At 42.6% G+C, this 22602-nt stretch overlaps 1 protein-coding gene across 2 annotated transcripts in view; it reads left to right on the top strand.

The window, feature by feature from the left end:
• LRRK2 (leucine rich repeat kinase 2) overlaps positions 1-22602 on the top strand; it is a 103948-nt gene that overhangs the window by 17982 nt on the left and 63364 nt on the right. For both annotated transcript variants that reach the window (XM_087967784.1, XM_087967783.1), the window contains exons 6-17: positions 1669-1803; positions 2019-2150; positions 4003-4122; positions 7241-7383; positions 9085-9164; positions 11239-11348; positions 12263-12392; positions 14371-14495; positions 16171-16295; positions 16730-16874; positions 18286-18425; positions 20252-20380. In XM_087967784.1, coding sequence (XP_087823910.1) covers positions 1669-1803; positions 2019-2150; positions 4003-4122; positions 7241-7383; positions 9085-9164; positions 11239-11348; positions 12263-12392; positions 14371-14495; positions 16171-16295; positions 16730-16874; positions 18286-18425; positions 20252-20380 — 1514 coding nt within the window. The remainder of the gene's footprint in view (positions 1-1668; positions 1804-2018; positions 2151-4002; positions 4123-7240; positions 7384-9084; positions 9165-11238; positions 11349-12262; positions 12393-14370; positions 14496-16170; positions 16296-16729; positions 16875-18285; positions 18426-20251; positions 20381-22602) is intronic.

Raw genomic sequence — 22602 nt, 5'->3', positions numbered from 1 at the left:
CAGGCCTTTTTTCAGGCTTGGAGAATTGCCAGGCCAATATTTCCAAACTCTGTAGCAGACAATACTTGGCAAGGAGTCACGAACAGATCTTCATCCTAATTAAACAAACTAATTGTCTCCTGCAAATCCCACTCCCCTTTTACTCCTCTTTATTCCCTATGGGAGGGACCGTTCACCGTCCACCTGTGCCTTTACTCCCAAGTCGAACTTTGTTCCTTAACTGTTCCCTTCTTCTGGCAGCTCTGCGCATGCGCACATCGGGAACAGGCTCCAGCTGTTCTTCTGCCCCACTGATCTCTGTTGGACGGCCCTGGCCCTGTCTCTGCTTCTGATGCAGAGCCCTCGTCACAACCCTCCCCAGACCCCGGGACTGGCCCATGTTCCTCCCCAACCTCCTCACTCTCCGAGTTTGCTGCCAGCTCTGCTGGCTGCTGGCGGGCCACAACAAACATGGCTGAGAAACAGCAGAAAGGAGAGAAACTTTTATTTAATCTCACAGTTTTGATGTAAACTTATCAACCAGTATTGAGTTAGGCCTGATGGAAAGGGGAAAATAAATCACTTTTGGACAATGGCTGACCATATTAATTTATGCCCAGGTTTCAGCTCTCGGATACTTAAAGCACACCACAATACAGGCAGTCCTTGACTTTACAACAGCTCATTTAGTAGCCGTTCAAAGTAACAACGGCTCTGAAAAAAATTGACTTAGGACCGTTGTTCACACATAAGTCTATTGCAATATCCCCCGGGAGTCACACGTTCAAAATTGAGATGCTTGGCCGCTGAATCCTATTTATGACGGTTGCGTTGTCCCAGGGTTACGTGATTCCCTTTTGCAACCTTCTGACACGCCAAGTCAGTGGGGAAGCCTGATTCACTCAACAACCGGGTTGCTAACTTAACAAGTCACTGAATGACGTTGGCAAGAAAGGTCGTAAAATGGGGCAAGACTCACTTAACAACTGCCTTGCTTAGCAACAGAAGTTTTGGGCTCCATTGTGGTTGACTTACCGATACAAGCGATCTAGAATTATGTTTCTCCTCTCCTCTTTAAACCTCAAAAGACTCCCATTAGTTCACCCCTCACCTGTCTCTTGTTCAAGAGAGAATATAGATGGCAGAGAGGAGATCTTTGCCTTATACTCGGGGTGGGCCGTGACCAGTTTGCACCGGTTCAAGCGAACCGGTTGTTAATTTTATATCTGGTTTACTATTACAATGACTTGCTGGCCCCGCCCACCTCACCACTCCCCTTCCAGGAGTCTCCAAGTGGCCTGTTTTGGATCCCAGGTAAGTGTAGGGCATGCGTGGAGGCTCGTGGGGGGGACGGACAAAAAAATGGGCCTCCCGGAAGGTCAGAAACGGGCTTATTTCTGGCCTCCAGAGGGCCTCCGGAGCCCGGGAGGCCGTTTTCCACCCTCCCAGAGGCTTGAGGAAAGCCTCCAGAGCCCAGGGAGGGTGAAAACGCCCTTCCCCGTCGTGGTGCATGACACCGACTAGGCCACACCCACCATGGCCACCCAGCAACCAGGCAGAGAACCGCCGCTAAATTTTTTGAAGCCCACCCCTGCTTATACTCCTCCTACGTTCTGAATATTGAATCACGTCCATTCCATTATCAAAACGAGGTCTTGACTTGGTTGGTGCCTTTGTCTCGTCATGCAGTTCCCGAGGAGCAACTGATTGAATTTGTCGAGGAGAACGATCACTTGATCATCCTCAAAGTCCTTAAAAAATTCCCCGAGAAGGAAAATGTCATTGGCTTTGCCCTTCGGTCGTTGTACATCTTGGCTGGACCAGGTAAATAGGGTTGTCTTATCAGAAGGTCCTGCTGGGGGAACGGAGCCATGGGTCAGTCGTAGTCCTCCTTGTGCCGGCATTATAAATTGGCCACCCATGAATTTATGAAAGAGTTGTTGAATTGTTAATGATAATTTTAAATTTTAAAACACCAGCATGCACAAATGGGATAAATGTTTTTTCTTACTCAAATTTCCTTTTTATGCTGTTTTTAGTTAGCAATGCGGAAGTTCTTATGTCTGGAAGTGTGCGGTGTTACAATATCATAGTGGAGATTATGAAAGCGTTCCCTGCATGTGAGCCAATTCAGGAAGTCAGCTGCTGCCTGCTACACAAACTTACTCTGGGTGAGTTCTAAATGAAAGGGGAGAGAAGAAGAATGCAAAAGGAACTGCAGGGGAACTCTGTACACTTAATAAAGCTTCTTTCTAAACCATTATCTACCTACCTACCTATCCATCCATCCTCCATCATCTCTCTCTTGCTCCAACCTACCTACCTAACTATTCACCCATCCATCCATCCATCCATCCATCCATCCATCCATCCATCCATCCATCCATCCATCCATCTCTATTGTCTATTATCTATTTATCCTACCTATCTACTATCTACCTATTTATCTATTGATCCATCCCTACATCCATCCTTCCATCCATCTCTCTCTCTGTTCAACCTACCTACCTACCTACCCATCCATCCTCCATCATCTCTCTCTTGCTCCAACCTACCTACCTAATCACTCATCCATCCATCCTTCCATCCATCTTCTCTATATCTATCTATCTATCTACCGTATTTATCGGCGTATAACACGCACTGGCGTATAACACGCATCTTCATTTTAAGGGGGAAATTTCAGGAAAAAAATTTAAAAAATTCTGCCTGCCTGCCTTAGTTTCTGGTTGTTTGGGAGCAGCTTCGGCTGAGAATAATAACTACCTATCTATTCAACCATTAACGAAGGCAGGCAGGCAGCAAACGGAGCACTCGGGCGGGCGGGCGGGCGGACGGGGGGGGTAAGCAGTTTCTTCCTGTGCTGGTGGAGGAGCGAGAGAGCAACTGAGAGACTGACCAGAGGAAGGACTTCGGTTGCTTCCTCCTCCCTTCTTTCATTTGTGTCCTGATCTATCTATCTATCTATCTATCTATCTATCTATCTATCTATCATCTATCTATCTATCTATCTATCTATCTATCTATCTATCTATCTATCTATCTATCTCAGATTTCAATATATTAGCATCCTGAATTGATTTGATGTCCCCTGAATGAAACTGAAGTTAGAAAAAACCATCTTCACAAAATTTCAAACCCTTTGTCAACTTCCTGTGATTCTAGTACTTCTGCAAATAACAGAAAGCATGATAAATGCAATGAAAGCATTTTTTTCCCTCAGGATTCATTTTAAAGCTTCCAACCTGGATATGCCGTTCGTGAAGAAAGTATACAATATTTGATTCCAATGTCCTTATTCCTATGGGGAAAAAAAACACAGAGGGGAAAGAGGCATAAAATCTCATCTACTGCAAAACTCTTTTTAAAAACCTCTCTTGTGTTTGCAAAAATCAGGCTAGGTTTTAGCATGGGGCAAACAATATTCAGTCATCCAGCATCTCAGGATTAGCATCTAGACTGCATTACAGCATCCCTAAAAGACAAATTTTGAGGGTTCTGATTCAAGTTGGTTTGGATTTGTAAATAAATAGAATTCTTTATTCTTTATTGGCCAAGTGTGGTTGGACACACAAGGAATTTGTCTTGGTGCAAATGCTCTCAGTGTACATAAAAGAAAAGATACATTTGTCAAGAGTCAAGAATCATCAGGTACAACACTTAATAATAGTCATGAGGGACAATAAGCAATCAAATCATGCTAGGAAACAGTCAGTATAAATTGTAAGGATATATGGACTACTTCCTGTAAGGACTGAACGTGATTAAAAAAAATATGGTGTGAAGGAAATTCACCTTGCTTGATATTTTCTCCTAGATGATTTTTTCCCCCTTTCCCTTAGTTGCCATTCTTAATTATTGCAAACCATGTCGCCTCATTAGTTGCAGAAACATGCTTTGAGAATAGTTTTCAGCTTGGGTAGGGGGGAAATCTTCATCATGAGTCTTTGCCAACTCTGTGTCAGGTAACTTTCTGGTTTACACATCGGCTCCAGTTCATTTTGTTTTTTAAATCTCCCACAGAAAACTTTTTCAATATCCTCGTGTTGAATTCTGTGCATGAAGTGATTGTGACGGCGGTGGAAACGTACCCTGAAAATGAGAAACTACAAGCAGCAGGCCTCAGCTGCTTGGCTCTCCTCAGTAAGTAACGAAATGAAAGAAAATTAAATTCCCCAGATGAATGTACCCCCTCAGACCTTTTATTTTTTTTATATATGAACCCGCAAATAAATCTAGACACCCTCTGCTAAAAGGGAAACGTTTAAACTTCCCTCTTTCTGCAACCCACCAAATATTGGTTTGTAACTTTTTCAGTTCCCTCTAGGTGAGGAAATCTTAAAATTGTATTTCCAACCCATCTAGCTGACAGTTTATATTGCCAGTCATTTTTTAAAAAAACAAATATCACCGTTATGTACAGATCGTTCTTGACTTACGATCACAATCGAGCTCAACATTTCTGTTGTCAGTGGAGACCTTTTGCTCCGTTCTATGACCTTTCTGGCCACTGTTGTTAAGTGAATCCCTGCAGTTAGGAGCACGGTCCTTAAGCAAATCGGGCTTCCCCGTTGGTTTTGCTTGTCAGAAGGTCACCAAAGGGCATCACGTGACACACACACACACGCACACATGGGACACTGCGACCATCATAAATGTGAATTGGTTGCCAAGTGCCTGAATTTTGATGGAGATCCATTCCAGATGGATATTGAGAGACTAGAATACTGGGCCGTATCTAACAAAATGAAATTCAATGTAGAGAAAAGTAAAGTCCTACACTTAGGCAAGAAAAACCAAAAGTACACATATAGATTGAGTGAAATCAGGCTCAATAGCAGTAACTGTAAGAGGGATCTTGGAGTCTTCGTGGACAACCAGCTAACTAGGAGCCAGCCGTGTGCAGCAGCAGCCAAAAAAGCCAATGCAATCCTAAGTTGTATTAGCAGAGGGATACAATCAAGATCAAGGGAGGTACTAATACCACTCTATAAAGCCTTAGTAAGACCACACCTAGAGTACTGCATCCAGTTTTGGTCACCACACTATAAAAAAAGATGTTGAGATTCTAGAAAAAGTGCAGAGAAGAGCAACCAGGATGATTAGGGGACTGGAGACTAAGGCATACGAAGAATGGTTACAGGAACTGGGCTTAGCTAGTCTAGTGGAGAGAAGGACCGGGGGAGACAGGATAGCAGTCTTCCAATATTTGAGGGGCTGCCACAGAGAGGAAGAGGGGGTCAAGCTATTTTCTAAAGTGCCTGTAGGCCAGACAAGGAATAATGAATCTCCTGAACGTGAGATTCAACCTGGAAATAAGGAGAAACTTTCTGACAGTGAGAACAATCAACCAGCGGAACAGAAGTTGCCCTCGGAAGTTGTGGGAGTACCATCAGTTGAGACTTTCAAGAAGAGATTGGACTGCCATTTGTCAGAAATGGTGTAGGGTCTCCCGCTTGGGCAGGGGGTTGGACTAAATGACCTATAAGGTCATTTCCAACTCTGATTATCTGTTATCTGAAATGCTGCGACGGTTTTTAAGCATGAAAAATCAATTTTTCCCCAATGCCGTTGTAAATTGAATGGTCGCTGAACAAACCATCGTAAGTTGAGGACTACCTGTATTTGTTTAAAGTCAGGATAACGATCCTCACACTGAACTGGAACCTCTCTTAGTACCGTGTTTCTCACAAAATAAGGCCAGGCCTTATTTATTTTTTTTAGCCCCGAAAAAACGGCTAGGATGTCTTTTCGGGGGTGAATTAATTTCTCCCCCCCCCCGCACACCAGCGCCGTCTCCAACAACAGCGTCTGAGTCGCTCCCGCTTTCCCCCCGTCCCCGTAACAACGGGAAAAATAAGATTTTGAGGTACCTGGGAGCGCTGCGTGCTGTGTTTTGGTTTAATTCCGAGCAGCTGGGTGGGCGTGAAAAGAGCCGAGCGAGCGTCTCTGCTGCTGCTACTCTTGGTGCTCCAGCCTCGGGCTCTGCAAGTTTGCAAAAATCCTGGTGTGCAGCCCATTCCTGCATTCCAAGCGCCCAGGCCAAGCTGCAGTTGTCCCTCTCTCGCCAGCGCTGTCTCCAACAACAGCGGCAGCAGCGGCGGGAACCATGGAAGTTACAGAGGCAGCTCCCTCACCCGAGAAGCGGCTGAAACGTTTCCACAGTTCCCGCCGCTGCTGCCGCTGTTATTGGAGACGGCGCTGGTGAGAGGGACAGCTGCAGCTCGGCCTGGGCACTTGGAATGCAGGAACAGGCTGCGCGCCAGGACTTTTGCAAACTTGGGTTGGAGGCTGGAGCACCAAGGGTGGTAGCAGCAGCAGAGACGCTCGCTCGGCTCTTCTCACGCCCACCCAGCCGCTCGGGATTAAACCAAAACGCAGCATGCGGCGCTCCCAGGTACCTCAAAATCTTTTTTTTTTCCTGTTGTTATGGGGACGGGGGGAAAGTGGGAGCGACTCAGACGCTGTTGTTGGAGACAGCGCTGGCAAGAGAGGCGCCAGCACCAATGGGAACCGTGGAAGCTACGGAGGCCTGAGAAGCGTCTGAAACGCTGCCGGACATCCACGCCAACGCCGCCCGCCTGCTGACCTGGGTAAGGGAGGGGTAAGGGAGCCCTCCGTGCTCCACCATGGTGTTAGGAGCGGCTGATGGTGAGGTGTAGCTGCCCGCGGGGCACTTCTAATGGCAAGTCCCCCCCCCCCACCTTCCCCCCCAATTTCGCATGTTTGAAACTAGGCCTAAATTTGGGGGGAGGGGCTTAATTTCATATTATGCCTAGAAAACATGCTGGGTCTTCCTATTTGGGGGGGGGGGGTATTGTTGGAGAAACACGGTACATAGCCTGGATGTTTCTGAGTTTGTTTTTCATTCTGATTGAAAAATAAAATAAATTTGATGGCTGGAATGCCAGAGCTAAAATTAATAGCGTTGTAACCAAGGCATCAAACTGTAATTTAGTGCTGCAGTTTAATTATGCAACATCCTGTTTGCCCTAAGGGAATGTTTTTTACTTTCAGAAAAATCAATTTAGAATTTTAAGAGTAACTTAAGTCCAACTGTTAAAATGCTTTTTTTTTTTTTGGTCTGGTTTTTCTTTTCTTTTCTTTTTTGCTGGCCACGAGTATCTTGGTTCAGAAATAAATCGAGCCATTTGTGAGTGACATTGGTTGTTTCTTTACTTGGCTCATCTTGTTGCTGCGAAAATTAAACAAGATGGTTGGGTTTGCGAAGTTCAATAAACGGATCATTTTTCTCCCAAAGCGGAAACCATCTTTTTAAACAGAGATTTGGAAGAAAAAAAGGAAGAGGAGGGGGAGGAAGAAGAGGAGGAAGAAGAAAAATTATATTGGCTGGAGGCCTGCTATAAAGCATTAAAATATCACAGAAGAAATAGAGACATACAGGTAAAAACGCTAAAAACGTGGGACTAGGGCAGTGGGGGCTAACCTTTTTCGGCTTCCGTGCCAACAGGGGTGGGATTCAAATTTTTTAACAATTGGTTCTTTGGGCGTGGCTTAGTTGGTGGGAGTGGCTTGGTGGTCATGTGACTGGGTGGAAATGGCTTGGTGGTCATGTTATTGGCTGGGCGTGGCCAGCTCAATATCACTCACATCGAGACACGCATCTCCTCGCCTGGCCTCTCGTGACTGTGGGGATGCTGCAACAGTCGTAAGTGTGAAAAATGGTCATAAGTCACTTTTTTCAGTGCCATTGTAACTTTGAATGGTCACTCCACACAAGCAAAGTACCAGCAAAGGAGAGGAAAAAAACTCCAGAGAAGTTCCTGAGACAGGAAGTCTAGTCCTGCCAAGAATGTAGTAAGGGTTAACGAAGAGGCAGTTTCTATAAGCAACACCAGAATGTTTCCTTCCTGCCTTCCTTACAGGATTAGACCAGTAATTTCTTCTAACAACTGGTTCTCTGAACTGCTTAGAATGTTAACAACTGGTTCTAGCGAATAGGTGCGAACTGGTAGAATCCCACCCCTGGTAGCAATAATTGCGTGGCACGCTCGCTTGCGTGCGCTCCTATGCCAGCACCCAGAAGTCAGTGCGTGCTGGCACTCCCCCATGCCCCCTGCGTATGTGCACGCAACCCCCCTCACGTGTCATGCACCTGCGTGCAATCCCCTCGCACGCCGCACACCTCTGCGCATGCATGAGAGACACCCCCCGTGCACTGCATGTCTTTGTGCATGGGTGCGCATTTCCCATGCACCTCCCTACGCCCCCTGCGCACGCACATCAGATACCCAACAATCAGCTGTTGGGCGGCGGCGGCAGCGCATGCGCAGTGGGGCTCTTCCGAGCGACCTCTCACATACCGGGGGGAAATGGCTCTGCGTGCCACTTCCAGCATGTGTACCATAGGTTCGCCAACACGGGACTAGGGCATCAAATACAAGTTAAATTTTGTGTAGGAAAAGAAGCTGTCGGTGCTAATTTTATTTTATGTCATTCTTAAAATACAAACTTTCCCCCAAAATACCCATTTTAACTAGAAATAGATATCAGTTATTTCCGTGGAGAAGCCTGAAGCAAAAAATTAAAATTATAGTCCTTGACTTACGATCATAATTGAGCCCAAACTGTCCATTGCTTAGCAAGACTTTTGTTAAGTGAGTTTTGTCCCATTTTACCACCGTTGTTAAGTGAATCTGGCTTCCCCATTCATTTTTGCTTGCCAGAAGGTCACAAAATGTGACCATATGACCTTGGGACACAGTAACGGTCATAAGTATAAACCAGTTGCGAATTTTGATCACCTGATCCTAGGGATGCTGCAAAAGGTCGTTAAGTGTGAAAAACGGGTCATAACACCCTTTTTTTGGTGCTGTTATAACTTTGAACAGTCACTAAATGAACTGTTGCAAGTTGAGGACTACCTGTGTTTCTGAGAATCCAGCAGGTTTTTCATTTCTGTACATGATTTAATGTTAAAATGGTCTTGGTTTTATTTTATTTTATTTTTTTGGAAAAATAAAACTTTGTACAGGTTTTGAAGCCTTTTTTATTTTGCATAAGTCACACCGGGGCTTGTGATTAGTAATGCTCTGAAATTAGGAAGTGCTGGCCAAATAAATACTTTTTATTCTGTCCATTTAGGAAGCTGCCTGCTGGGCTTTGAACAACCTCCTTATGTATCAGCCTACTCTTAATGAGAAGATTGGAGACGAAGATAAAAAGTTAGTGGCTTGAGTGCAAACCTTTTGCAATACCTTCGTCAGCTGTAAATAGTTTTATTTTACATTTTTCTTTCCCACGTAGAAGTAGAGAGGTTCACTTTTCTAGGTTCTATAATAGCTCAAAATTTAAAATGGACACCTAACATCAATCAAATGTCATCAGAAAAGCACAACATAGAATGTTCTTGTCCAATCACACTTGGCCAATAAAGAATTCTATTCGCACAATATTGGAAGGGTGAGGAGATCCCTGCAAAAGAAAAGATAATAACAAAAATTTTGGAATGTGCAAAAATGAATAAACCAACATTTGAAATTGAAGAAAAGAAAGACACTGAACATTTTGAGGTATTTTACTAATATTCTGTTCCATCAGTTAAACAAGAGAAATGGAAATTGTAAATTCAAAGATTACAAGAGAAAGATCAATCTCACAATCAGGGTTTATTGTAACTTATTAATTGTGATTAATTTTGATTAGTTTTTCTAATCAAGGGTGACAGTGAATTACGTATTTCAGAGTTGGCTATCTGTCAGGATTCCGGCAGTTACTCCAATTAAATCATGAGTCTTGAGCCACACTACCAAAACTAAAAAAGATTTATTTGAAGGTAACGTTCTACCTCCGGAATTTACCTGGGTGTAGCCAACTCTGAGATATGTAATTCACTGTCACCCTTGATCCTGCTTTTCCCCCCAACCCTTGGGGTGTATCATCCAACGAAACACATCCATAGCCAAGAGTCATCAATCATGCTCTCCAATTAGATTTTTGTGTGGCAGAAGCTTCAGTCATCTAATCAGTCTTTGAAGAAATATGAATGGAATGTACTTTCAATTCCACACTGCTGCCTGCTCTTTGAAACTCCCCCCACTTTCTGTTGTCAACTATAAAACGTGTATACAAAATGTTTTATGAGTTGACTGTATCGATGTTACGAGGGAAAAGCACTGTTATCATGACGTTATCATTAGAGAAGACTATTATCATGATGATGACGAATATTACTCCAAGAAATGTAACCAGGCAACACACTGTATATATGGATTTTGAACAAGTTGCTCTTTCTTTTTATTTATATGTTAATAAAAAATGTATTAATTAAGAATGTTGTTGTCCAATCACACTTGGCCAATAAAAAATTATATTCTATTCACTTAAGACAAGGGTGTTAAACTCAAGGCCCACGGGTGATCTGGCCAGCCGGGTCCTTCAAACTGGCCCGCTGTGGTGCCCTGAAAATGGGGGCCCCAGGCCTCTGCCAGTGAAAACAGAGCTCAGGAGGGCCACGGGCGACCATCCCAAGCTCTGTTTTCACTGGCAGCGGGTTGCAGGAAGCCGTCGCAACCAAAAACAGAGCTTAGGAGCCCATTTTTCGATAGCAGAGCACTTGGTCCACCACAGGCACCCCTGACACGAGTGTTGTCAAATGGCCACGCCCCCTGGCCACGCCCCCATGCCCCCCCCAAGGTCAGACACAACCCTGATGCGGCCCTCAATGAAATTGAGTTTGAGACCCCTGACGTAAGATGAACAATATTACTAAGGGAGGGAAGCATATTCCCTTTGTGTTGTGGATCACATTTTGTGGCGGGACCCTTAAGTATTAATATTGGGAAAAGCACGGAAAACTCACTTTTATACATCAGATCGCCTCTTCAAAGGGAGTCCTCAGCACAGGACCGCAATGGAGCCCTCAAATTTTGTCACTAAGCGAGACAGTTGTTAAAGTGGGTTAAAGTGGGTATTGATCACATGGCCATGGGGCTATTGTAATGGTCGTTAAGTGTAAAAAACAGTCATAATTGATACTTTTCAGCGGCTGCAGGTTGAGGACTACCTGTAGTTCTCGTTTAGTGACCATGTGAACACTGCAAAGGTTGTAACTGTGAAAAACGGTCCTAAGTCACATTTTCCAGCGCCGTTGTCACTGAGTGGACTGTTGTAAAGTCGAGGACTACCTGTGGTAACCTAGCTTTTAAAGTTATTTTTATATTAGTTTTCATTCCTATTCAAATAACTGCATCATGGGTAGTTTCCAGGGACATAAGCCGATTGTTCTCTTCATCTTAGATACCCAGCCCACAGAGAGATGATGCTCGCCATGTTGATGTATTATTCTTCCTCCAAAGAAGTGTTCCAGGCTGCGGCCAATGCCTTAGCTACTCTGGTGAAGCAAAATGGTAAATAAAAATTTAATAATGCCTCTAAGCGGGGAAGGCTCAGAGGTAGTATTCAGCAGGTTCTGACCAGTTCTGGAGAACCAGTAGCGGAAATTTTGAGTAGTTTGGAGAACCGGCAAATACCACCTCTGACTAGAGATTTTACAGTATCCTTCCCCTGCCATGCCTACCAAGGCACGCCCACAGAACTGGTAGTAAAAAAATTAGAATCCCACCACTGGGAAGGATGGCATTGCAAAACCAGTCCTTAATATGTTGAGGCCACTTGGAGGTTTATCTGTGTCCTCAGGGTCGCCTCAACGACTTTCTAAAAGGATGCAAATGACCAGCTGTCTGCAAGGAATATAAATCCTTCCATTCCCCCACCATTCAGTCAGAGCTGAAGAAGTTCAAAGCCTTTATTGTCATTGTACATCATGTATACAATGAAATTGGTTAAGCTTCTCGAATGAGAAGCGAAACGTCTTCAAAAGAAAAAACTAGAGTCCAGTTGCCTCCTGAAAAAGCACTTTTGGGACAACTATGATCTGGAGGACTGAGAATCTCTACAGACCTTTAGTGATACAATTTGGGATGAATGTGGGAGTAGGAATGGATTTCCAAAGAAAAAAATTGCAGACTATAGGAACCATTTGCACTACTCAGGTGACCCTGAGGACAGAGTCAAACCTCCAAGTGGCTTCAATGACCCTCTAAAAGGATGCAAACGACCAGCTGTATGCAAGGAATATAAATCCTTTCGTTCCTCACCATCCTGTCAGAGATGAAGAAGCTTCTTGGAGGAGAAGCAAAATGTCTTCAAAGAAAAACACGAAAGTCCAGTTGCCTCTTGAAAAAAGCACCTTTGGGACATTCTACAAGTTAGGTGCATTGCATTTAGTCTATGTAATTTCTTTCTTTTTGTCTTACTATAGCACATTCTCGAGAAATTCTCTTGGCCAAAGGGATACACATGAACGTGCTGGAGATCATGAGAAAACATTCAGATTCCCCTGAAATTGCAGAAAGTGCTTGCCGATTGCTGAACTGTGCTTTCGAAGGAAGGTAACGAAACCTGAGCTCTGAACAACTCGATCCCAAATCAACAATCCTCTGGGTTGAACCTTCCCTGGCTTTGTGTTTCTTCAGGGATCGTTTCCACGTCCCTAAAATTAAGACCTCTCTGGCTATGTACTCGGTTTTACGCAGAAGTGGTCTTCAGCAGGTTCTGAACAGTTCTGGAGAACCAGTAGCGGAACTTTTGAGCAGTTCGGAGAACCGGCAAATACCCGCTCTGACGGGAGATTTTATAGTATCCTTCCCCTGCCACGCCCACCAAGCTACGCCCACAGAAGAGGTAGTAAAAAAATTTGAATCCCACCACTGGCCATGCCCACCAAGCCATGCCATGCCCACAGAACCGGTAGTAAAAAAAATTTAATCCCACCATGCCCACCAAGCCATGCCATGCCCACCAAGCCATGCCACGCCCACCAAACCATGCCACGCCCACAGAACCGGTAGTAAAAAAATTTTTAATCCCACCACCCCCACCAAGCCATGCCACGCCCACCAAGCCACGCCCACAGAACAGGTAGTAAAAATTTGAATCCCACCACTGGCCATGCCCATCAAGCCATGCCACGCCCACAAAAGTGGTAGTAAAAGTTTGAAACCCACCACTGGCACACGCGGCCTCCCATGCCCTGTTTTGGCTGCCAGAGGCACTGCGGACCGGTCCTTTGCTATTTCCACACCGGTCCCATGAGCCAGATTTAAGTACCCCATGGGCCAGATCCGGCCCGTGGGCCTTGAGTTTGACACCCTTGTCCTAGATCAAGAGTCTTCAAATTTGGCAAATTAAAGACTTGTGGACTTCAACTCCCAGAATTCCTGAGCTAACATGACTGGAGGAGGAATTCTGGGAGTTGAAGTCCACAAGTCTTAAAAGCTGTCAAGTCCTAGATGCTGAGGTCCCGGAAAGTGTTCAGATAAGCTGTCATGCCTCTGGTGGAGACTGACTCTGAGGGAGAGGAAGAACAGCTGACAGGGAGTGGAAGTGTGATTCTGAAGGTTGTGGAGAAGGCTAGGGAAGGGCAGAGGCCAGCTGGGCAGTCAGAGGAAGAACCAGGCCCATCCTATCTCCATCCTAGGGCATGCAGGGAGGAGAGGATAAAGGAGAGATGTGGTCTACTGGGGAGGAGAGGGCCTTGATCCTCTTCATGGGCTGCAGCTGTGACAACTGGATAAGAGGACGGACATGCATACGGGCAAGTGCTGGAAACAAAGCATGGAAATATCTCTAGTTTATTGTTCCTCTCTGAGTTTGGCATCCTTCCCAGTGTGTGTTCTGATATCTGTGGACGTCTTCCAGCCCTTATCTTGCCTGGTTTGTGTTGTTTTTTACTCTTTATAATTTAAACGGAATTTCCTCCTCCTTGTAACTGCTTGTGTGAGAGTTTTTTGTCTCCATCAAGGATATTTGGAGCTTGGAAGCGAAGTGAAGGAATAAAAGGGGATATACCTGTTTTTTGTGACTGTACTTATTTTTTATCCCACCCTGGGTCATTACAGAAGCACAACAAAGATGCTAAGAGGGACTGGAGGCTAAATCGTAGGACGAACAGTTGAGGGAGCTAGATATGTCTAGTCTAACAAAGAGGAGAATTAGGAGTGAGAGGATAGCTGTCTTCCAACACCTGAGAAGCTATCACAGAGAAGAGAGGGTTGACTTGTTCTTCAAAGCACCTGAGAGATCCCACCTAGAAATAAGGGGAAATTTCCTAACCGTGAGAACAATTAATTGACACGGAGGCCCAATCAATCAGTGTGCCTCCAGATGGTGTGGGTGCTCCATTGCTAGAGGTTTTCAAAAATAGAGTGAACAACGGTTTGACCAGCTTGGAATAAGGTCTCCTGTCCTGAGCAAAGGGGTTGGACTAGAAGACCTCTGAGGCCCTTCCAGCTCATGATTCTATGTTCTAATAAACAAATAGGTTACCAAGTAGTTGGTATTATAGCATTTCCATGATTTATGTTCCAGTTTCTTACAGTTGGATATCATGATCGCTGCTGCATCTGGATGTATGAAAACTATGAAGAAACACAAAAACTTGCCATCGGTACAGTTGGAAGCACTTAAAGTAATTTTACATTGCATGGTTCCAGGTAAAACACCTTAGAAGATAGTAGCGTAAACTAATCCAAACTAGGTACTACAAATAGAGTCTTGTTTATGTCTTCTTTCTTTCTTTCTTTCTTTCTTTCTTTCTTTCTTTCTTTCTTTCTTTCTTTCTTTTGTTCTTTCTTTCTTTCTATCTCTCTATCTCTATCTCTATCTAACTATCTATCTATCTATATTTATCTATATCTATATCTATATCTATCTATCTATCTATCTATCTATCTATCTATCTATCTATCTATATCTATTAATACATCCATTTATCTATCTATCTATCTATCTATCTTTCTATCTATTCTATATCTATATATATCTATATCTATATCTATATATCTATATCTATATCTATCTATCTATCTATCTATCTATCTACCTACCTACCTACCTACCTACCTACCTACCTACCTATCTCTATATATTTTGGAAGAGAGGGAAGATGAGAAAACCAGGTACAGATAAATGTGGCAGATTCAGCAGCAAATCTGAACTATCACAAAATAAAAATATTCTAGTACATTATTCAAAATTTATAATATTGTAAGAGGTTTACTGCACACTTTCGATTCAAAGTGAGATCCCATTTCAGCTAAAAATCCTTGGTTCAGCTGCTCAATTCATTAAAGTTTGTGTTGAAATGGTTTCCTTGGAATGACTTTGAACAATTATTTAGAGAATAGAAATCATCTGAATGCGTCAGTAATGGGACATTTACAATGAAGCATGGTTAAGATCAGAGTTCTCGGCTGTTTCTCTCATCAAAAGTTGTTTGCAAATTATCAGGTATACAAATATGTAGGGTGCCCAGCATGGAACAAATTAAACAGAAATCAGCGGTGGTAATTAATTTACAATAATGGTTTCTCTCTCTACCTTGCATTTTTAGCAGGATAGCATCTTAAAATAAGTTTATCCATTCATTCTTTCTGCTTTAGTCTGTACTTACCGTAATTCTTCTCATTACTGAATCACTGGATAGTTTTCTTTTAAAACTTTAGGATTGAAATGTAATGGCTCAATTTGTTTTTGTTTTGTTTTTCCTATACTTATTTCATAAAACTATTTATAAGCACAAAATGATTGCCTGGTCACCTCCTTTGAGATGCCTCCAACACAAAACCTGGGTTAGAAATCTCTTAATAGCACTAAATCATTAGGAATTTTCTCCAAAGAGTTCATTGCATAAGATTTTGGACTATAAAATAATAAGTGTAAGAATATGTATATAATTATTATAAAAATTGAATAAGAATATGGATAATATTGTTTAATATGACAGGAGAATATTTAAAGAAAAATGAAATAAGCTATAATATGAAATGAGATGGTATAAAATAAGAGTAATGAATATAGAAAATGAATACGTATATGGATAATATTGTTAAATAATGTATGAGACTAAAGAAAAAGGTAATAAGTAATAATATGATATAAATTTGGATATAAAAGTTGGTATGTAATTTTGGTCTGGAAATGTATGGAAATGTGAAAACCTGGAACCATATTGTTCACCTAATGAGATGTTTTATAAAAGATAAAAAGTAAAAATAATATAAAAAAAAACAATAAGTTTTGTTCTTTGTGTGTGAGTGTGGGTATGCACGTATTTGATGCATTTCAATTACAATAATCGCTTTTACAAATTGTTTTCGTGTGTTGCAGAAGTGCTAAAAAATCAGCACCATGTTGGTTCAGAAGACACTAACCAGAAAACCATGCTAACACTTTTGAAAAGTCAGTTTTTGTTAGAAGGAGGTCATTTACTTGTCCTTGGTGCTCTGAACACGGTACAGTTAATTTTTGTTACATCTGTTTTATTGTAGTCACTTTGTATTTAATAGGTAACTCTTTTCAATATTACAAGCTGGTTATAACAGCTAAATAAGGTCTGAGTTGCATTGTCTTCATAGAAGTAAATCAATCTATGAAATCTTTTAACAACCCCATAATCCCTTGTGGGGTGGAGTCTGGGCAACTGAATGGAGCTGAATGTTTACTGGCTGGATGCCTTTCCTGTTGCCAATGTGGAGTTTTGTTTTCCACTTATAAGTGTGAGAAACAGTCATGGGTTACCTTTTTCAGTACCGTTGCAACTTTGAAAGATCACTAAATGAACTGTCGTTAAGTTGAAGATTGCCAGTATTTGCATCAAGGGTCGATAAATTGAAGATTTATATAATCAAATATAACCATCTGCTTTTGGGTTTTTTTTTCCTTCTAGTTTATTGGAAATCCAGGCATTCAGAGATGTGGACTTCAAATACTTTCCACTATAACAGAACGTCCGACTTTATTACAAATGTTATCCAATCTAGGAATGGCAGATACTCTACTCCACACACTACAGATGTATCCAGATGATCAAGGCAAGCAGAAAAATCATTTATTTTGAAACTGAGAATGTCCGGTCATCAAATCAAAAGCTTCGTCAACCTGGAGAATGTGCAGATGTATGAGCCGAATTCCCAGGATTTTCTGTCATTGTTCTGAGATGCGTATCATGGGTAGACATATTTTAGAAGGTTGATCCAGAACAGGGGTTCCCAACCAGGGGTACAAGATGGTATTCCAAGGGTGTGAAAATTTGGGTTTAGAAGTTTCAAAATTATAGTGTACACTCTGTTTCGGAATATGACCTATCCTGAAAGTAAGGCCTAGCTTGATTTTTACATGTGCGCCCAATATAAGTCCTACTGTGATGACCCAGGGTGGGATACAAAAGCAGCAAAGTCACAAAAACAGGTGAAGTCCCTTTAATTCCTTCAACTTGGCTTCAAAGCTCCAATTATCATTGACTGGAGAGAAAAACTCCCCCACAAACAGTTGCAAAAAGGAAGAAATGCTGTTGAAACTCAAAATACATATAAATTATAAATAAAAAACAACAACACAAACCGCACTGAAGCAATTAATGAGACAAGGCAGGATAAGGGCTTGAAGACGTCCACAGATATCGAAATATTGGGAAGGACACCAGAACTCAGATAAGAACTGAAAGACTAGAATTATTTCACACTTTGCTTCCAGCACTGGGCCATGCGCAGTTTGTCCTTTTAAACAATCCTCACAGCTGCAGCCCATGAAGGGGATCAGGGCCCTTTCCTCTCCCGTAGACCATGCCATTCACATTTCTCCCTTATCCGCTCCTCCCTGCGTGCCTTAGGATGAAGAGGGGATGGGCCTGGGTCTTCCTCTGGATGCCCAGCCAGACTGTGCCCTTCCCCAGTTTCTTCCACAACCTTTGGAGCCACATTTCCACTCCCTGTCGGCTGTTCCTCCTCTCCTTTGGAGTCAGACTTCAACAGGGGCATGACACCTACCCCCCCCCCCCCAAATAAGCCCTAATTAAGATCCTGGCAACTTGACTGCACAGGTAAAAATTAGGGGTGGGTGGGGGGTGGAGCTGCCCTACTACTTACCTTTGGACAGTTGTAGCCAGGCCTTGCATACCCCGACACCTGCCTTGCCAGTCCATTTCTTCTGCAGCTGGCAAGGCTTTCCTGAAAGCCTCTGTAACTGAGAACAAAGCTCTGGATCGATCTGTTATCGGCTGCAGAGGCCTTCAGGAAAAGCCTTGCTGGCCGCAGAAGAAGAAGTTATCAATGGCAGTGATTCACTTAACAATGGGGCAGAACTCACTTAACAAATGTCTCGCTTAACAACAAAAAATTTGGCCTCCATTGTGGTCATAAATTGAGGACTATCTGTACCGCTATTGCTATTGTGTGCTTGATAAGTACTTCCGTTGTAATATTCCCAATTTTCTTTTCTTTCTAGAAATACAACGCTTAGGTTTAAACTTTCTGGGATCCTTGATATCCAGAAAGATCTTATGTTCAGCTACTTTCTATGCCTTGGTATCTCCTTTGGTCTCGACGTTACGACGCTTTAAGGATGTTGTCGAAATTCAGGTTCAGGTAACAAATGAAACACCAATTTGGGCAGGAAGATTCTTGGGGAAATTCAGATGTTTGGTATTTTTTTCCCCACTTTGAGTTGAACCAAGAGCAACCAAGATGATCAGGGGACTGGAAGGTAAAACAGAAAGAACAGATGCTGGAATTGGGTATGTCTAGGCTAATGAAAAGAAGGACTCGGGGAGACATGATAGTGATATTCCAGTATCTGAGGGGCTGCCACAGAGAAGAGGTAGTCAAGCTATTCTCCAAAGCACCACAAGGCAGAAGAAGAAACCATGGGTGGAAACTAATCAAGGAGAGAAGCAACCTAGAACTAAGGAGAAAATTCCTGACAGTGGGAATAATTAACCAGTGGAATTCTTCTTGCCTCCAGAAGTTGTGAATGCTCCAACACAGGAATTTTTGAAGAAGAGATTGGACAACCATCTGTCTAAAGTGGTATAGGGCTTCCTGCCTGACCATGGGGTTGGACTAGAAGACCTCTAACCCTTCCAACTTTGTTATTGTATTGTATTGCATTGCATTGCATTGCATTGCATTGCATTGCATTGCATTGCATTGCATTGCATTGCATTGCGTTCTGTTCTGTTCTGTTCTGTTCTACTCTACTCTACTCTACTCTACTCTACTCTACTCTACTCTGCTCTACTCTGCTCTGCTCTGCTCTGCTCTACTATATTTCTATTCTATTCTATTCTATTCTATTCTATTCTATTCTATTCCTATTCCTACTCCTACTCCTACTCCTGTTCTGTTCTATTCCATATGCTATTCCTGTTCCTATTCCTATTCTATTTTATTCTATTCCATATTCTATTCCTATTCCTATTCCTATTCCTATTCCTATTCTATTCTATTCTATTCTATTCTATTCTATTCTATTCTTCTATTCTATTCATTCTATTCTATTCTATTCTATTCTATTCCTATTCTATTCTATTCTGTTCTGTCCTGTCCTATTCCTATTCCTACTCCTGTTCCTATTCTATTCTATTCTATTCTATTCTATTCTATTCTATTCTATTCTATTCTATTCTATTCTATTCTATTCTATATACTATTCTATTCCTATTCCTATTCCTACTCCTACTCCTACACCTACTCCTGTTCTGTTCTGTTCTATTCCATATGCTATTCCTGTTCCTATTCCTATTTCTATTCTATTCTATTCTATTCTATTCTATTCTATTCTATTCTATTCTATTCTATTCCTACTCCTACTCCTACTCCTACTCCTACTCCTACTCCTATTCTGTTCTGTTCTATTCCATATGCTATTCCTGTTCCTATTCCTATTCTATTCCTATTCTGTTCTGTTCTGTTCTTTTCTATTCCATATACTATTCTATTCCTATTCCTATTCCTATTCCTATTCTATTTTATTCTATTCTGTTCTGTTCTGTTCTATTTTATTCCATTCTATTCCATTCTATTCTATGCTTCATTCCAATATCTATTCTATTCTATTCCATTATTCTATTCTATTCTACTCTGCTCTGCTCTGCTCTGCTCTTCTCTTCTCTTTTCTCTTCTCTTCTCTTCTCTTCTCTTCTCTTCTCTTCTCTTCTCTTCTCTTCTCTTCTCTTCTCTTCTCTGCTCTGCTCTGCTCTGCTCTGCTCTGCTCTACTCTACTCTACTCTACTCTACTCTACTCTACTCTACTCTACGCTATTTGAATGCACAGGTAATCCTCAGTGTAAGTCCATGATAGAATCTGCCCATATTGGAACCAGATAAGGAATGTTCAAATCTCAAACTCTCCCTTCCCGATTTATTAACGGTACATTTGAGCTGATGATACTTTTTTTTCCATTGAATTACAGGGATTTCAAATGATTGCAGCCATACTCCAGTCATCCCCTTGGTTTGCAAAGCTGCTCATACAGGAATCGTTCGAGATCTGCCTCTTCTACCAGCTCTCCATGTGTTTTAATGAGCAAAGAGATCAGCAGGTGATTTGTAATTCTGGTGCACAGGTAGTCCTTGAGTTACGACGGTTCAGTTAGTGACCGTTCAAAGTGACGACGTGACTAAAGAAAAAGCAACCTGTGAATGCTTTTCCATCTTGATGACCGTTGCAGCATTCCCCCCCCCCACGGTCATGTGATCAAAATTCGGATGCTTGGCCACCGACTCGTATTTACGATAGTTGCAGTGTCCCGGAAGGGTTACGTGATCCCCTTTTGCGACCTTCTGACGATCAAAGTCAATGAGGGAAGCCCGATTCACTGAACAGCCACGTTACTAATTTAACAACTGAGGGGATTCATTTAACAACCGTGGCAAGGAAGGTTGCAAAATGGGACAAAATTCACTCAATCACTGTCTCACTTAGCCGGAGAAATATAGGACTCAATTATGGTTGTAAGTCAAGGGCTACCCATGTTCTTCTTGACTCCTTTTGAATGGGTCTCAGCTCTTCAATTCATTTCTTTTAACCCTCCTGGGAAAACAACCTTTAATCTATGTATATATAAAAGCGAAATACCACTCAGGCATCATCACAAAATCTACAGAATCGTAAAGCCTACAAACTTGAAATTTGGCCTGTAGGTTCCTCTTGGCTTCTAAGGGCTCACTAAGAAAGGATTTTTCAAAATGGCCATCACAGCATTTGTATTTCCTATATTATTATTATTAACACGTTCTGATGCTAAGGAGTTCTACTCCCCCCTCCCCACCTGAAAAGAAATCTGTTCCAAAGGCAAAACACAAGCAGAGGAGAGGAGTTTCATTTTCAGTTTCACAGCACCAAGCAGCTTTAGTACAGAACAGTTGAGCTAAGCCATGCCCTTTGCTGTCTTCTTGCTCACACAGCAAATACTGTTTCAGTTTCCAAACAGCCCTCAACTCTCACACACACTGACAGGACGCTAGCCAGATGAATACCAATGGATGCTGGTAGGCAGAGACAGATTTTTTCCCCCCTTATTTTCCTCCCCAAAAACTAAGCCCGACCACACAGTTTCGTAGCGAAGCACGGGTATCCAGTTAGTTTATGAAATACCTTAACATTAAAGTAAGTGAAACCTCAAGTGAACAGGTACCTAAGTTTCTTTTTTTTATGTTAACATTTTTATTGAGTTATACAGTAATACAAAATACAAAGTAAATAGGAAAGCAGTGGGAAGAAAAGGGGAAGGAGAAGTGAGGAAAGATAAGAAAAAGAAGAAAAAGAAGCGTGTCCTTCTGACTCTCTCTGTTACCAAGAAATAACGCATTAACATCAAATCACAACTTTTTTGCTTTTTCCTAATAATATAAACAAGCCATTTCTATAAAGATCTATCTATCTATCATCATTTAACGACCCCATAATCCCTTGCAGGGGTGAAGTCTGGGCAACTGAATGGAGCTAGCAGAGTGTTTACTGGCCAGATGCCCTTCCTGTCATCAATGCGGAGTTTTGTTCAGCAGATACATTCTAAGTGTGCCCAGAGAGAGAAATATTTGCTGCTACCTAGGATCGAACTCACAGCCTCCTTATTGTGAGGCGAGAGCTCCACCTCTAGGCCATCGCACCACTACGTATAAAGATCTTATCAATCTAATAAAGTGTGCAGCAGCTGCTAAAAAAGCCAACACAGTTCTAAGCTGCATAAGCAGAGGGATAGAATCAAAATCACGTGAAGTGTTAATACCACTTGGTATGACCACATCTGGAATCCTGCATTCAATTTTGGTCGCCACGATGTAAAAAAGATGTGGAGACTCTAGAAAGAGTGCAGAGAAGAGCAACCAAGAGGATTAGGGGACTGGAGGCTAAAACATAACGAAGAATGGTTGCAGGGTATGTCTAGTCTGATGAAAAGAAGAACTAGGGAAGCCGGTTTGTCGGCCAACGACGGCAGGATTTCTGCTTTTAAGCTGCGCGATCCCTGCCGCTGCCCAGCCGTTTTTTTGGGGCTCCACCGGACGGAGCTAGGCCTGGCAGGGGGCAGCTGGTGGGGGATCCGGAGAAGGGTGGGGTGTTGCAGACCCACTCCCGGCCGGCAGAACCCCTTTCCCAGGATTGTGCAGCGGCGGTCCGTAATAACGCCGCCACAAAGAAGCTGGCAGCCGGGTAAGAATGCGCAGGAGGAAGTGGAGAAAGTGCTTGAGAGGAGAAAGTTTTTCTTGGTTCCTAGGACTCTAAGACATATTTAACAAAATTCCTGAAAAGTACGACTTTCTG

Source organism: Notechis scutatus, chromosome 6, assembly GCF_049901735.1.
Source record: "Notechis scutatus isolate UNSWTSFEM ecotype Mainland chromosome 6, rNotScu1.2, whole genome shotgun sequence".
Lineage (NCBI taxonomy): Eukaryota > Metazoa > Chordata > Lepidosauria > Squamata > Elapidae > Notechis > Notechis scutatus.
This window is presented reverse-complemented; position numbering and strand designations above follow the sequence as displayed.